Here is a 14,899-nt window from a genome sequence, read left to right on the forward strand (position 1 = left end):
AATCAATTTGAGTTTGCACATTTGCTGCACTGTCAATCTGAAATAACGTCCTGTTTTTTTAACAATGGGCTGGATATAAAAAAACAATTTTTTATCCGATTAATCAAAACAATAATCGACAGATTAATCAATTATTGAAATAACCGTTAGTTGCAGCCCTACTTTCAATAGATGGTCACTTTCAATAAATACTGACAGCTATTGATATAAGCTCGAACTATTTAAATGGTTCTTGTTTTGTTGGTTCATTACAAACTATAGGTTTGTAACCTTTGCAAACATAACAGATGGCTTTGAATGCAACTGTAAAACATCTAAAAGTGCAATCTGCAGTTATTTATATACTGATAACATTCAATTATTACTGCATCACCTCATAGCTTATGACGATAATGACATCACAGCAAAAATCTTACAGCACAGCATGGGAACAGCAGTAATAACAACCGTATTCATATATTTCAGTGTGTTACATAACTCCCATTGAAATCTGTGCTAAAACTAGTCAAGAGTTTTCATATGCAGATTCCATCATAGAAGTGCTACACTAAAACCGGTCAGCAACACAGCAATAATTCACAAGCAACAATGTTTATTCTATCCTTTATTCCACGAATACTATACTTGTATTTGTTATTGCAGTTGTTTTCAGTTACTGGGATTGTGAATCAAATTCATTTTTTCCTTGTGGCATTGAACAATGTATAAATACATGAGCTTAGATTTCAGGATATGTACACTTAATACAGTATATATAGTTTTATATCCAACTTGAGACTAATATTGGCTTTGAAACAGATTCTGCTTTCCACTGTATAAAATACACAAAATGAAGATGAATATGCCAACATTGTTTTGGACCATAATGGTTGAGTATATCAGGATTAGTTACTGCATGCTGTAAATGGAATGCACTAATATAGCGCTTTATCTACACAATCACAGTGCCCAAAACGCTTTACAAAGCCTCACATTCACCCACTCACACACACATTCATACACCAATGGGCGACTGCTGCCATGTAAGGCACTGCCAGGCCCACTGGGAGCAAATTAGGGTTCAGTGTCTTGACCAAGGGCACTTCGACACGTGGACATTCGTAGCCGGGATTCGAATCAGTGACCCTTCGGTCACTGGACGACCTGCTCTCCCTAGTGAGCCACAGCCAAGTACCACTGCTATTGTTTTCTTATTGACACATTTTTTTGTGTGTCTGAGCTATTTAATTGGAAATGGACAATAACCAAAAAATAGTTATATACTACTTGCTTAAATTGAGAGACCGTTTAGGAGCTGATGCATAAATGACAACTGATCTGGCAAGAATAAACGTTTATTCCTATTGAAATCCGTGCGGAAATCAAAATGATCCTATGGTAGCGCGAGGGCACGCACTCACCATTATATTGTAATCAAAAGAACCCCAGGACTTTGGTTGCCTTGACTTAGGAAACAACTTGGGTCTTATATTAGGCCATGGACCTAGCAGGTGGTATCATGTTCCTTCTGCCACTCTCAGGATGAGACCTCAACGCCAAGGGGCAGCCCACCACAAATAATGAAGAAGGCTCATAATGGCCAACTCAGATCAATACAACAGCACTCTAGCGCCAACTTGGGGGAGTCATGTGGAGCGACTAACCACTGCCTAACATCTTACAAAAGACGTTCCCGTCAGAGCGGTGTCTTCATTGAGCCACTTACTCGGGTGATCGATGGAAAGCTGGGGGCAGCGGACAAAAATAACAGTCAAAGCTACCTTTACCAGTTTCTGTTTCTTTTGGGTATTTACCACGCCCACGACCCTAGTGAGGATAAGCGGTACAGAAAATGGATGGATGGATGGATGGATGGATGAAGAAAGGGCCAGTGGCTTGCTAAACTCTGATAATTGTCAGCTCATTTGTTTCTGTGCCTGCCTGATTGTTGTTAGCAGAATACAGATAAGTCTGGAAGATGAATTCATTTACAGTTACGGAGGCATGTTAAAAGCCCTGTAATGTCCTCAGCCAGTTCGGGAGAGAATGGCCAAAGTCAAATATGGTGAAAAGGACAGATGGATGTATCGGTCGTAGGTTTCCATTAATATTTGACTGTGAACATATACAATTAACGAAGTAAAATGCAGTAACGTTGTAAAGTCACAAGCTTAGAGGTATAAGGTGTGGGACGTGACAAGGTGTGGGGTTGAGGACCAGCAGGCAGACAGAGCTGCGTCAAATAATGCAGAGAATAATCAAATGAACAATTCCGCCGTGAGCTACTAAGAAATCAAATTGATCGCTTCAGGTTAGGTTTGAAAACCAGCATTTACCATTCTCGTCAATGCACTTTGAAGCCATACAACCAAGAATTACATTATTCATGTTACCTTTGAAAATTCAAGTAATTCTATAGTCGATATAAAATTACATATATTGAATTACAATTCCATCTGTTAAAACAGATCCTTGTTCACATAAGTAAATCAATAAACGTATCTCCTGAAAGACCATGGTGCTAATAGCTTGGACTGATGGATTACTTTTCCTGTGTGACCATTTTATTTGACATTATATGAAGGAAAATATCCAACCCTTTAAGTCTTACAAGTGAGAATTAGTTTAATTAAAAGTAACACAATGCTTTGGAGCAGTTAACTTCTTTTTACACTTGAGTGGCAATTAAGAATGTTTAAAAAATGAGACGTGTGAGGCGCTCCTTTCAACGTTAAAGTAAATACAAGTTTTATGTTCTCGGTGTAAACGGCATTGAAACAAAATGCGGGGGCAATATTCCACCCATCAGAACCGTAGCAGAGGTGGGACGGCAGATGTGTGTAAGTTAATACCATAAAGCTGAAAATGGGGCTCATCTAGATGACAGTTCCTCATAAAACTACTCACATTGAATTTGATGATGTCGTATATCAGATAGCGGGGGACGGGTTGGCCGTTCACCTTGTCAATGATCATCTCCTGCAGAGACAAAAGAGTACAGTGACGAATAGAAGTGGATAAAACAGTGCATTCCTGAAAACATGTACATGTGCATACTTAATTATAATTACATAGAACTAAAAGACCATCTGTGTGCCATAGAGCCCATGGGGTGCAGTGAGGGATGAGTGAGTTCTCAAGTGGGGATGTATGTTCAGAGAGGCCAGTGGCAATAAGCGTGATATGAGCGTGAGTGCTTGGGGTAAGGTCAGACGAAAGAGGCAGAAATAGCACAAAATATCAATTATGCAAGGCTCTCAAGTTGAGAGTCAGGGGAAGCAGTGACGGACGACACTGGGCAAACAGAGCACTGGTGTTCAAAACTCTTACGCAACCGTGCAGTGTGATAGATTTGCAGCCTTTGCCAGGGCTTGTTGCATGCCCATAAAATATGAATGTTACTTTTTTTTCTGAAGTTGTTGACTTCAATGAAAAAGGTAGCAGGTACAAAAAATGATGCTCAGTGTCTTAGCAAATGGATATGAGGACTAAAATACACATCCAATTTGACCAAATAAAATGTTAGGCCATGTTTGACAAAAACAGACCCTCATATGAATAATTTTGCAGGAGGAATTTAGGATTAATGTTTGTGGTTTTAAATCAGAAAATATAATTCTCTGAAAAAATGACAGTATGTTCCATAGCAGTCTCACAAAGGACAAATTGTTTTGCCCTTTCTCAGGGGGAAGTATACCACAGAGAGCAGATAAGAATGTTCAATTAAATTCTGTCACAAGAATGGTGATTTTTGTTTTTTTTATAAACAGCTTCAGAATGCAAACGTGTACAATATTGTTGGTAAACCTCTGTTCATGAAAGAAAAACAACAATCACGAAAATAACTAGAAACTGATAAACGTAATGATACATAAACACATATCAGGCATTGGTTTATTTGTGTGGTCTAACAGAATTATCTTTAAAAAACAAACTAATGATGATAATGAAAATGACTTGGACAAAATCATGGATGGTACTCTTAACTTTAGATTTAAAAAATCCTTTGTTTAACCAGTTAAGGGAATTGAGAAGTTTTTCATTTACTATGCCAACCTGGTAGCAATTTAGGGTGCAGTGCCGAGCCCAAGGACACTTTGACAGCGGTAGTTTTATTGCACAACCTTCTGAGGGAACCACATAAATCAAACCATTTCCATGACTCAACAGCACTTTTAGCATGCCTCCACAGGTATTTTGGCCCACTATCATTAGCGAAAGCAAAACCTTGTCTCTGGTTCCTCCTCCAGACTGGATGTTTCAGCTTCTTTCACAGATGTTTAAATATAATTTATATTAGGAATTTAAAGAATTGTCTGATGTTTTATTCTTGGCCATTTTTATTAGCAGTGTTTTTGTGTCTGTATCCTGTTGGAAAACCCAAAACCTGCGACTGTGACCAAACTTTCTGGCACTGGAAAGCATATTTTGCACCAAAATACCTTCATAGTATTAAGATTTCTGTGCCCCCCAGCACGGGTTTAAGACACCCTGTGCCAGACTGAGCAAAGCAGCCTCAGAATATAACTGAGCCTGCTGTTTGTTTCACATTAGTTTAATTGTTTTTGTACATATGGCACAGGCAAAACAATTTTTTTTTCCATTTGTGTAGGTGTCTGATTCTTCACTCATGTTATTAAAAATGTAAAAGCTGATTTGTAAAATATATCCTTCATGGGTAAGGGGATTTTACATCTCATCCGGCAACTGGTTGGAAGAAGAGGGACAAATGAATAGCAGACGTGATTTGTGGGTGTGGCTGGAAGAGTGAAAAATGATGCAATTGCGGAAGGGTGCCATCACTAAGCATCTGGTGCAGTGAACCATGGCCCAGGCAGACAGCAATGGATTAATACATTAGTGTGCCCAATGGAAGCTGCCATTATGTTGCCATCCGGTTATGGAATTGGCCTAAGATAGGTAAAGCCACACAGCCAGTGCCTGTAGGCTGAAGATGAAACCTATCTGAGAACAAAGCAGGACTTAAATAGAGCTCACTATAAATACAAAAAAACACATCCTCTCTTTGGGTACTAAGAGCCAGAAGCATAAACAGATAGAAACACACAAGAGTAAAACAAGTTCTTATAGCAATCTCAACACACAACCATACCTGGGCTTCAGGAACATAAGAGAACTGTAAGAATTTAAATAGTGACTACCATATTCACCATATCTGTGAGAGTAGTAAAAAGTAGAACATAAGAGAACTGTAAGAATTTAAATAGTGACTACCATATTCACCATATCTGTGAGAGTAGTAAAAAGTAAACGAAGACGACAACGTCAGATGTGTGTTACAGTGCTAATAAGGCGGAAGGCTTCCCAGATGGCAGCGATATTTTTGCTCTTACAAAGAGGACTAAGGCAGACGTGAGTTTATTTATTTATTTATTTATTTTTATAAGACTGCAGTTACCCTTTATGCAGAGAATGCAGGAAAACCGTCAATGTTAAATCTCATGAGTCATTTGCGTGATCACTACCTCAGCAGTCACCAAAATTCATGGTTGCTATTTTGCAAACATTGTTGGCTGTATGTTTCCTGAAGTTCAAATAAAATAGTAAGTGTATCAATTCATTTTGATTTACATTTCCTTTAGCAATATCGTGATGAAAATAAATAACTGAATGAATAAATGAAGCTTCTTCAACCGTCTTCTTCAACCGTTCCTTGGCACCAAGATGGCACCAAATGGTGCCAAAGCAGTGTTGTTATCAGTGATGCTGGTAACGCGTTACAAAGTAACCGTCACCACCATTTTGAGTAACGAGCGAAGTAACGCATTACTTTTCCCAGGAAAGTAATTAGACTACAGTTACTTTCACCAAACAGTAATGTGTAGCTGGTGATTAAATCAAAGAGCAGTCCAAGTGTGCAGCAGCATTTAACCAAGACTGTGCTTTTTTACAACGAATAGAAGAAAGCAATTGGGAAGTGAATGTTGATTCTACAATGTACAGTGGCCGTGCAGTACCATAAAAGTGCAAAAGTTTGGGATCATTGTCATGCTGAAAGACCCAGCCATGTTTCATCTTCAATGCCCTTGCTGATGGAAGTAAGTATTCACTCAAAATCTCACGATACATGGCCCCATTCATTCTTTCCTTTACACGGACGGATCAGTCGTCCTGGTCCCTTTACAGAAAAACAGCCCCGAAGCATGATGTTTCCACCCCCATGCTTCACAGTATGTATGGTGTTCTTTGAATGCAACTCAGCATTCTTTCTCATCCAAACACGACAAGTTGAGTTTTTACAAAAAGCTCTTTTTTGGTTTCATCTGACAATATAACATTCTCCAAATCCTCTTCTGGATCATCCAAACACTCTCTAGCAAACTTCAGACGGGCCTGGATATGTACTGGCTTAAGCAGGGGGACACATCTGGCACTGTAGGATTTGAGTCCCTGGTGGCATAGTGTGTTACTGATGGTAGCCTTTGTTATTTTGGCCCCAGCTCTCTGCAGGTCATTCACCAGACCCCGTATGGTTTTGGGATTTTTGCTCATCGTTCTTGTGATCATTTTGACCTCACGGGGTGAGATCTTGCGTGGAGCCCCAGATTGAGGGAGATTATCAGTGGTCTTGTATATCTTCCATTTTCTAATAATTGCTCTCAGTTGATTTCTTCACACCAAGCTGGTTACCTATTGCAGATTCAGTCTTCCCAGCCTGGTGCAAGTCTACAATTTTGTTTCTGGTGTCCTTTGACAGCTCTTTGGGCTTGGCCATAGTGTAGTTTGGAGTGTGAATGTTTGTGGTTGTGGACAGGTGCCTTTTACACTGATTAGTTCAAATAGGTTCCATTAATACAGGTAACGAGTGGAGGACAGAGGAGCCTCTTAAAGAAGAGGTTACAGGTCTGTGAGAGCCAGAAAACGTGGTTGTTTGTAGTTGACCAAATACTTATTTTACTGAGGAATTCACCAATTAAGTCATTAAAAATCAAACAATGTGATTTCCTGGATTTATTTTTAATCTATGATGAAAATTACAGGCCTCGCTAATCTTTTTAAGTGGGAGAACTTGCACATTTGGTTGACGAAATACTTTTTTGCCCCACTGTACATCTGTGAATAGGCAAACTTGTAAAAGCCTCGCCGTGAATATGTGGGGGTTCATTCTACTGATAACCATCACCATTTTGCTCACTTTAATAGTGATGTGAGAATTTCCTACCATTTCATCTCTCAAGAAATTCTACAGAACCTTAGTAAGAAGGACCATTCATTAAACTTACCAGGGGATTTTTTTTTTGTTCTTCAATGCAGTCCTGTGAAAGTCACACATACATAATCAGGATACATTGGTATGGACATAGGGCTGGGAAATTAATTGATATAACTGAATCGAGTATTTGTGGGAAGGTTTTTCTTTTTAAAAAAAAATAAAATAAAATAAAATATATATATATATATATATATATATATATATATATATATATATATATATATATATATTTCAACGTAGCTGCTTCAGATGAAAGTGCATCCCTTTTGATGCAAACTGTTTACAGTGAAGACATGGCGGTGAACGGGGGTTAGTTTACAAAAGACGTTTCTTCAGTAATTTGGAATTGGTTTGGGTTTGCAGCATCAGACGAGCAAAAAACAAGCCCTATAAAGTATGTTTTAGGGCTGGTTGGTTGCAAGCAAAGTGAGTAGCATGACCAAATTATTTTGGCATTTGAGATGAAGACACAGCAACTATTGTTGCTCTGTACGCTACTTGGAAGAACACAAAAGGGATAACACGAGCGGACTCATTTTTACATAGTTTTGTCTATGACAAAAATAGTGAAGGCACTCATGGAGTTTATCGCGCTGAACACTGCCAAAGATGTATTTGTTTATACATTGCAAAAGCAGTGATTTATCTCCTATGTAAAGGATGTGAAACTCATTTTTGTTGCGGGCCACATCGTTTTTCGTAATTATCGTAATTATGTTAGTCCCCGGAGGGCCATTAGAAATATAATAAATGTATGGTGACCTCATATTATTACATATTAATACATATACACAAATAACTAATTTTGAAATCATAAGTCAGTAAAAAGTTGTTAAACTATTATTCAGTTATTTTTTAAAGGGGGACTGTAACAAAAAAATGCTTGTAATATCTCAACTTTATTAAAAGTGAAGACTATTTGGAACTTTGGTATTTTAGCAAGAACCATGAAGATGATGCAGAGGATTTGCTTTCATACATAAAATCACATAAAAGGATGTGGCGGGCTGGATCTGGTCCCCGGGCCATGAGTGTGACATCGGTGGCCTACTAATACCTAAGTGCCCCATCATCACGCCATAGCACCGATCCAATATAACCTTGTTGAGTCGACCATTATGTCAATCTTTTCCACATGCTCAGCAGACGTTTTAGTAATATCAGAAATTGATGATTCACTTTGTCATATTTAAGCCTACCAGCAAGAAGTACCAAAAGCTGTTTCCTTGTAAAGCTTGGTATTGTAGGATGAGGTCACGAGACAGTCGCTACCCCAGCGAACACACCACTAAGCATTAGAACGCAACACGGTGCACAACAGAAAAAGGAATCAGTGCCGGAAAAACTGTCAATTCTTCTGCTAGCTATTTCCCCAGGACATGGGAGGATGATTTTCATGTCAGCTATATATATGAGGGGCCCAACTGCCAGAATGCAGCATCTTTGGCCTGAGGTTTTGAAAAACCCATATCAATTATCTGCAAGACTGAGCAGCAGGGATAGGATAGTAAGGTTATGAAGGTTAGTGATGCATGCCAATCCATGCAGGGACTGATAGAATTTTCTCAAGGAGGGATGACACTGCAAGAAATACAACAATGACAAAGACTTTAAATATGATAAGAAAGAAAACTTACCCCATCTAAAAGAGTATTTGATAGATGGATGCGTGGATCCTTCCGGAAAGGAAACTCTAAATTGGCTATGTGGAAGACCGTATTATCTCTGTCAATCATAAATACTTCATGTTTCCCATTGATCACCATCATATACCTGTTGGAGGAGAGTGGATCATTAGTACTTTGCTGACATTGCATGGAATAGTCACGCTGTCACGATATGTTACTCGCAGATGAAAGCACATTATCTTGGGGAAATACAGTTAATAGTATCCTTTAATTAACACAAGTGACACTCACATTCACAAAAGAAGACGAACAACAACAACAACAACAAAATTGGCATTTTGGGTAAAACTGTCAGTATGAGCTGACAGTAGTACATTATTAAAATTGCCTGTGGGGGGGAACACTACGGAAGCGTATTGCATTCATTGGATAAAAAAAAAATACTCTTGTTTTTCTGAGTAACATTTTTTGAGGGCTTTGTTTTTCTGACTATTTTTATCAGTTTTTCTGACAAAAAATATTTCCACCTGTTTTCTGACTATTTTTTTCTGTTTTTCGGACAAATTTTTTTCCCACCTGTTTTTCTGATTATTTTTTTCTGTTTTTCTGACTATTTTTTTCAGTTTTTCTGAATGGGCTTTCCACCTGAACAAATGCAAAGTACGCATATATGTATATGTATATATTCGTGTATATATATATATATATATATATATATATATATATATATATATATATATATATATATATATATATATTTCCCTTATTTAGACAAGAATTTTTGGCAGTTAGTTAATGAAATTATGTGACTAGTACATCAGTCCAAGCATGATTAGATGCTCATCTGGTGTGGTATTTGATGCCGGCTGATCCTTGGCAGCTTGTCAAGTTTGCCACTTTGAACCAGCTGGTATTCACGGGATATTTTTCACATCTAATCTCTTTGTGGAAATGATAGGGAGGCACAGCAGGTATGACAGATCCATATCATCACCGGGGATGTCATCCTAAATCCATCTCTGTTATGTGACCTTGTTTTCAGAATTTAGCATATTCTGACATCCTGTATTATCTCTTGACTAGAAGTACCTTAAATTCACCCTTCAAATTTTCATGCCACAAATCCCCTTAAATGTTTGAAGAGCAAAGTAATTTGTCTCTATTTTGAAGTGCATTGGTACTACTTAACCTTTGAAAAATGTTGTATCATGGTTGCTCATTATGACTCCTTTATTTAATGTTTAGGATTTTCTTTTGCTAAAGTGCAGCAGGCAGTCTTGGAATGCTAATTGGGTTTGTAAGAGGTGTGCAATGGAGCCACCATATTGTTTAACATTTAAGAGACATTTCTAGGCAAGTCAGGTCCACCATGACAGTTCCTTCTTACATCAGCTTGGCTCAAAGGATTTAATATAGGCAATTCAAATCCGAGGATATTGGCTATGAAACAACTGGAATGCAAAGTGATTTAATGTCATTACTGGTGCATTTAGTCATTTAAACATCAGAAAAGTCACGTCAAAAATTAATCCTGGTATTTGTGTTGTGGAGTCTTGTTTGAGTTTGAAACATATTTTCCTGAAATTTTCTGTTGATTCTGAGTTGTTGGCTTGTCAAGTTTTTGGGGTCCACTGTATTTCAAAATCTAGTCAAATGTTATTCAAGAATTAAGAGTTGTTGGTTATATGTAGAGTTAAATTGGCTTGGGGACACAAAACACCTGTTGTAACTAGAAGAGGTGGGTACAATGTCCTTGCTCAACAAAACCATACTCTGATCTGGAGGAATTTGTGAGTTTTCTCAGGGTTGATTTAATTTTTTTTTTTTTATATACACATACATACATACATACATATATATATATATATTTATATATATATATATATATATATATATATATATATATATACACACACACACACACATATATATATATACACACACATATATATACATATACACACACATATACATATATATATATATATATATATATATATATATATATATATATATATATATATATATACACATACATATATATATACACATATACACACACATACATACACACACACACACACAGACACAAGTAATTACAAGGCCAATTTTCCATAAATCCCCTTTAAGACTTTTATCAACCTAAAGTGTAGGAAATCTATCACAAGGGCATTGTTTTTGTTAGGCCTTTTTAATTTGTCAAATGTTTGTTAGAGAAAACGGGCCAATGGGGGGTTGTATAGATTAAGTATTAACAACAGTTAAAAGGTTCACAGAGGGAGGCAATACAAATCAAGGCCTGTCCAAAAGTCTTCTGGAAACAGCAGAGATACACAAAAAATGTGGGAGGGTAAAGAAACAATGGTGTCTTGGGAGTGTTGGCCAGATACAGCTGCACTTTTAAAAAGGTACTTAAGGTGGGAGTAGAAACATGATAAAAAAATATGCAAAAGATAAAAACACTATGCAGACTCTGCTAAGCAAGAGGTGGAAAAGCAAAAGGTCTGAGAAATAATGATGGACACCGACAAGAAGGTACTCGGGTGCAATGAGTTCTTAAAAAGGACCACTGTCTGCGAGAATCAAACAGAGAATTTCTAGTATTTAGAACAATGGCAAATAGGTGTGCAGTGAGCAGAAGCCATTCCTCTGCTGTCTAATTGGGCCAGTAAGCTAGAGCTAACCCTGTATGTTCAGGAAAACACAGCAGGAGACCATTAATGCCTTCTCACGCCAAGTTCACCCTGTGTCCATTATGCATTCACCCAATTCACATCAATCTGTCTCCACAGTTATATTAACATCTGACAAAGTATTCAACGACCAATCACGGAAATATTCAAACTGATCTCTATTTAATCACTGAGTTTGTAGCCCTCCCGCTTCAATCTTATCAATATGCTTTTGCCCCAGTCTCATAGCAGTTTAGCCATAATGAGGCACAGACCACCATTGTGTCATCTTCCCGGTCAAGTCCGGTGGCACAACTGACAGATGAGTGCTGGGGGAGGCCTAAGATCTAAGAGCTTTGCTTATCATTACCAGTGCATCAATGTGCTAGACTGCTTGCTCTCTTATGCCAGGTCTCCATTAAGTGGTCCAATTGGCTTGCAATAGATCTGTCTTACTTCTTCACTGAGTGATGTGAGGTTGGAGTGCAGCATAAATAGCGTGATATCATACCAGTGTTGCAGACACTAGACTTTTCCCTGACATATTTGTAATCACATCTTACAGCACATGCCATGATCACTGAGTGATGTGAGGTTGGAGTGCTGCATAAATAGCGTGACATCATACTAGTGTTACATACACTCGACTTTTCCTGACATATTTGTCATCACATCTTACAGCAACTGCTCTGATCGCGGGCTCTCATTCATTTGTTCAAAGGTATCAGTCAGGAGAAGGGCACGAAATAATTTTCAAGGCATTGAATATACCAAGTAACACAGTGAAGACAGTCATCAAGTGGAGAAAATATGGCACAACAGTGACATAATCAAGAACTGGGTGCCCCTCCAAAATTGTTGAAAAGAAGAAATCTGGTTAAGGTGGCTGCCAAGAGGTTGACATAAACATTGAAGCAGCTTGAGAGATTTCTGGCAAGTACTGGCTGTTTAGTACATGTGATAAATATCTCCCCTCTTCTTCATGTGACTGGGATAGGCCGGCTACATTTTTCTTATTAAGAAAAACAGCCAAGACTGGCTACATTAGGCAAAAACACACTTGAAATACCCAAAGCACATAACCAAATACAAAAAAACCCAGCAGTTTCACCACCAGAAGATTTAGGTTTACAAATAGCTCAGCCAAAGCTAAAGGTGCTGCAACAAAAGTATTAGTTTGAGGGTGTGCATATTTATGCAACCAGGTAATTGTAAGCGTTTCCCCCCCCCCCTTAAAGATTTCCCTTTATTTTTCAATTGATTTATAAACGTTATATGTCACAAAGGCGGAAAACGTTTTTAAATGATTTAGCTTGGCCTCTTTTTTTTATTTTTATTTTTTTTATTTACATCAGAAAAAAATTGCATTTTCAACAGGGTGTGCAGAACTTTTTATATCACTCTATTGGCAACTGCTGAGTGATGACTCATACCATATCATAATTGAGATAGTCTTGTTTTTATGAACAAGTGTTCGAGAATGCGGGGAGGAAATCAGGTCACAGAGAGAAGAGGAAGAGCACAGAAGATTTTCTGAAGACATTTAAAAGATGAAACCTTCAGACGATACATTCCTATACTTGACACTTGTAGCCCAGAGGTCTCAATCATAGCGCAGTACTAACTCTCTCTTCCTTGAAATTAAAGCACCAATACAATACTGAAATGGAAGTCATCAAACATTCACAGAAAAAGAGCACATTTCACCAGAGTGCACACAAGAGAGAATTTAAACTGTTTAAAAAAAATAATAATAATCCTCTGCACTTGCAAGCGAGACATAAAGATAGTACAAAAGCAAATTCAATCAGTTATGTGACAGGAAACAAGAAGTTCCTTGGCATATGTCTTCGTAGTGGATTACCGGACAGCTGTTTCAACCTGCGGCTGAAGTCGAATCACCATTCTATCGCAGATGCTGTAACAGCCACCTTAGGTTAGCTAATAAGGAAGACCAGTAATTGAACAAAAACCATGTCATGAAAGGTAAATTAAAACCCCTGAACAAGACAACTTCAGTAGACAACCATAGACATTAACCCATCAAAGACAGAGAGATGCCTGTGGTGCCAAAGTCTAATAGAGAGATGCCTGTGGTGCCAAAGTCTAATAAAACTAGAAAGAATCAGCATCCAGATATCTTGCTACCTCTTGCATTTGTGTTTTTTAAATGTTCAAGGCTGCCAAGCTGTTATCAGGACTGCTGAATTCAAATGATCTATTCATAAGCAAAGCAAATATTAATTTAGCACAGTCTGGAAAGCTTTGAGGTAGGAACTCATGAGCTCAAAGTGGGATATTTACAAATCAACCAATTTCAATTGAAGCATTATCATCAAGACTCACCGTGTTCCATCAGCTTTCCAACTGACTTTGTAAGGATGCTGCTCTAGGAAACAAAGGTTTTGTCGATCCATTGACACAGGCTGAGCACCAGGAAAACCAGATCTGCAACCAAAAGGAACGTACTGTGTTGATTCAATTCATTACATAACATCTATAAAACATCTTTTATAGACTCCACATTACAAGGAGTTTTCATGGACGCTTCGATATATATGTGAAGGTAGGTGGAACCAGGGACCAGATGATAGTCTGCAATGTTTTATTTAGAGCCTTTCCCACCACAAGAACCTTTGTAGAAACTAAATACATTGAAAAGAAAAACTTCGAATCACCAATCGAGCGTGGCAGTAGCGGACCTCGACTCGGTCCCGCTACGGAGCGGAGATCCGAGCCCAAGCAGGCGTGTGCGTCTTCTTCGGCCGGCCAGAGGAGACGAACACCGGCGTCAGGCTGGCCGGCGGGGACGCTCTGATGGTCCAGTCAATCACGGGGAAAAAAAGTAAAAAACCTTCCGTTCACAAATAAATATTTTCAATGTACAATCTTTTTTTTTTTTTTTTAATGCAAACGCATTTACAGATACCAAATACTTCACACTGCTGTATTTAAAAACTGACTAAGAGCTGTCCATGTCGTATTTTTTTATTGATCCTTATCCAGGTAAGATATTTGCAATGACAACCTGGCTGCAAACAGCAGAGTAAAACAAAGCAAAATAGAAGCAAATACATATACAAACTGTACAATGTGATATAGTAACAAGTTAAAAATGACATTACATCATAGCACTTGGAAAATAAAAGGTCCATAAAAGGCATGTGAGTGGCTGTTCTCAAAGCTGAAGATCTTGCATGAAGAAAAATGTTATTGCCTGAATGCCAAGACAATATAAAACTTGTCTTTTTAAATAAATAAATAAATATATTTTTAAAATGTAGAAGCCTGCAGATGACTATAGATGTGATTTGTTTTCAAATTTGTAGTGGAACCGTGTGAAGCTTCAGGCTCATGTCCCTATTGCATTTTCCAGCTAATAAATC

The 14,899-nt window shown here is 38.0% G+C and overlaps 1 protein-coding gene across 1 annotated transcript in view; it reads right to left on the reverse strand.

Annotated features, from left to right (window-relative positions):
• The window catches only part of rngtt (RNA guanylyltransferase and 5'-phosphatase), an 81,483-nt gene that overhangs the window by 46,502 nt on the left and 20,082 nt on the right, over window positions 1-14,899 (reverse strand). The window contains exons 8-10 of the mRNA XM_061705087.1: window positions 13,860-13,961; window positions 8,851-8,986; window positions 2,887-2,958 (exon numbers count right to left, since the gene is read on the reverse strand). Of these exons, the coding sequence (XP_061561071.1) occupies window positions 2,887-2,958; window positions 8,851-8,986; window positions 13,860-13,961 (310 nt within the window). The remainder of the gene's footprint in view (window positions 1-2,886; window positions 2,959-8,850; window positions 8,987-13,859; window positions 13,962-14,899) is intronic.

Source organism: Phycodurus eques, chromosome 18 (genome assembly GCF_024500275.1).
Source record: "Phycodurus eques isolate BA_2022a chromosome 18, UOR_Pequ_1.1, whole genome shotgun sequence".
Lineage (NCBI taxonomy): Eukaryota > Metazoa > Chordata > Actinopteri > Syngnathiformes > Syngnathidae > Phycodurus > Phycodurus eques.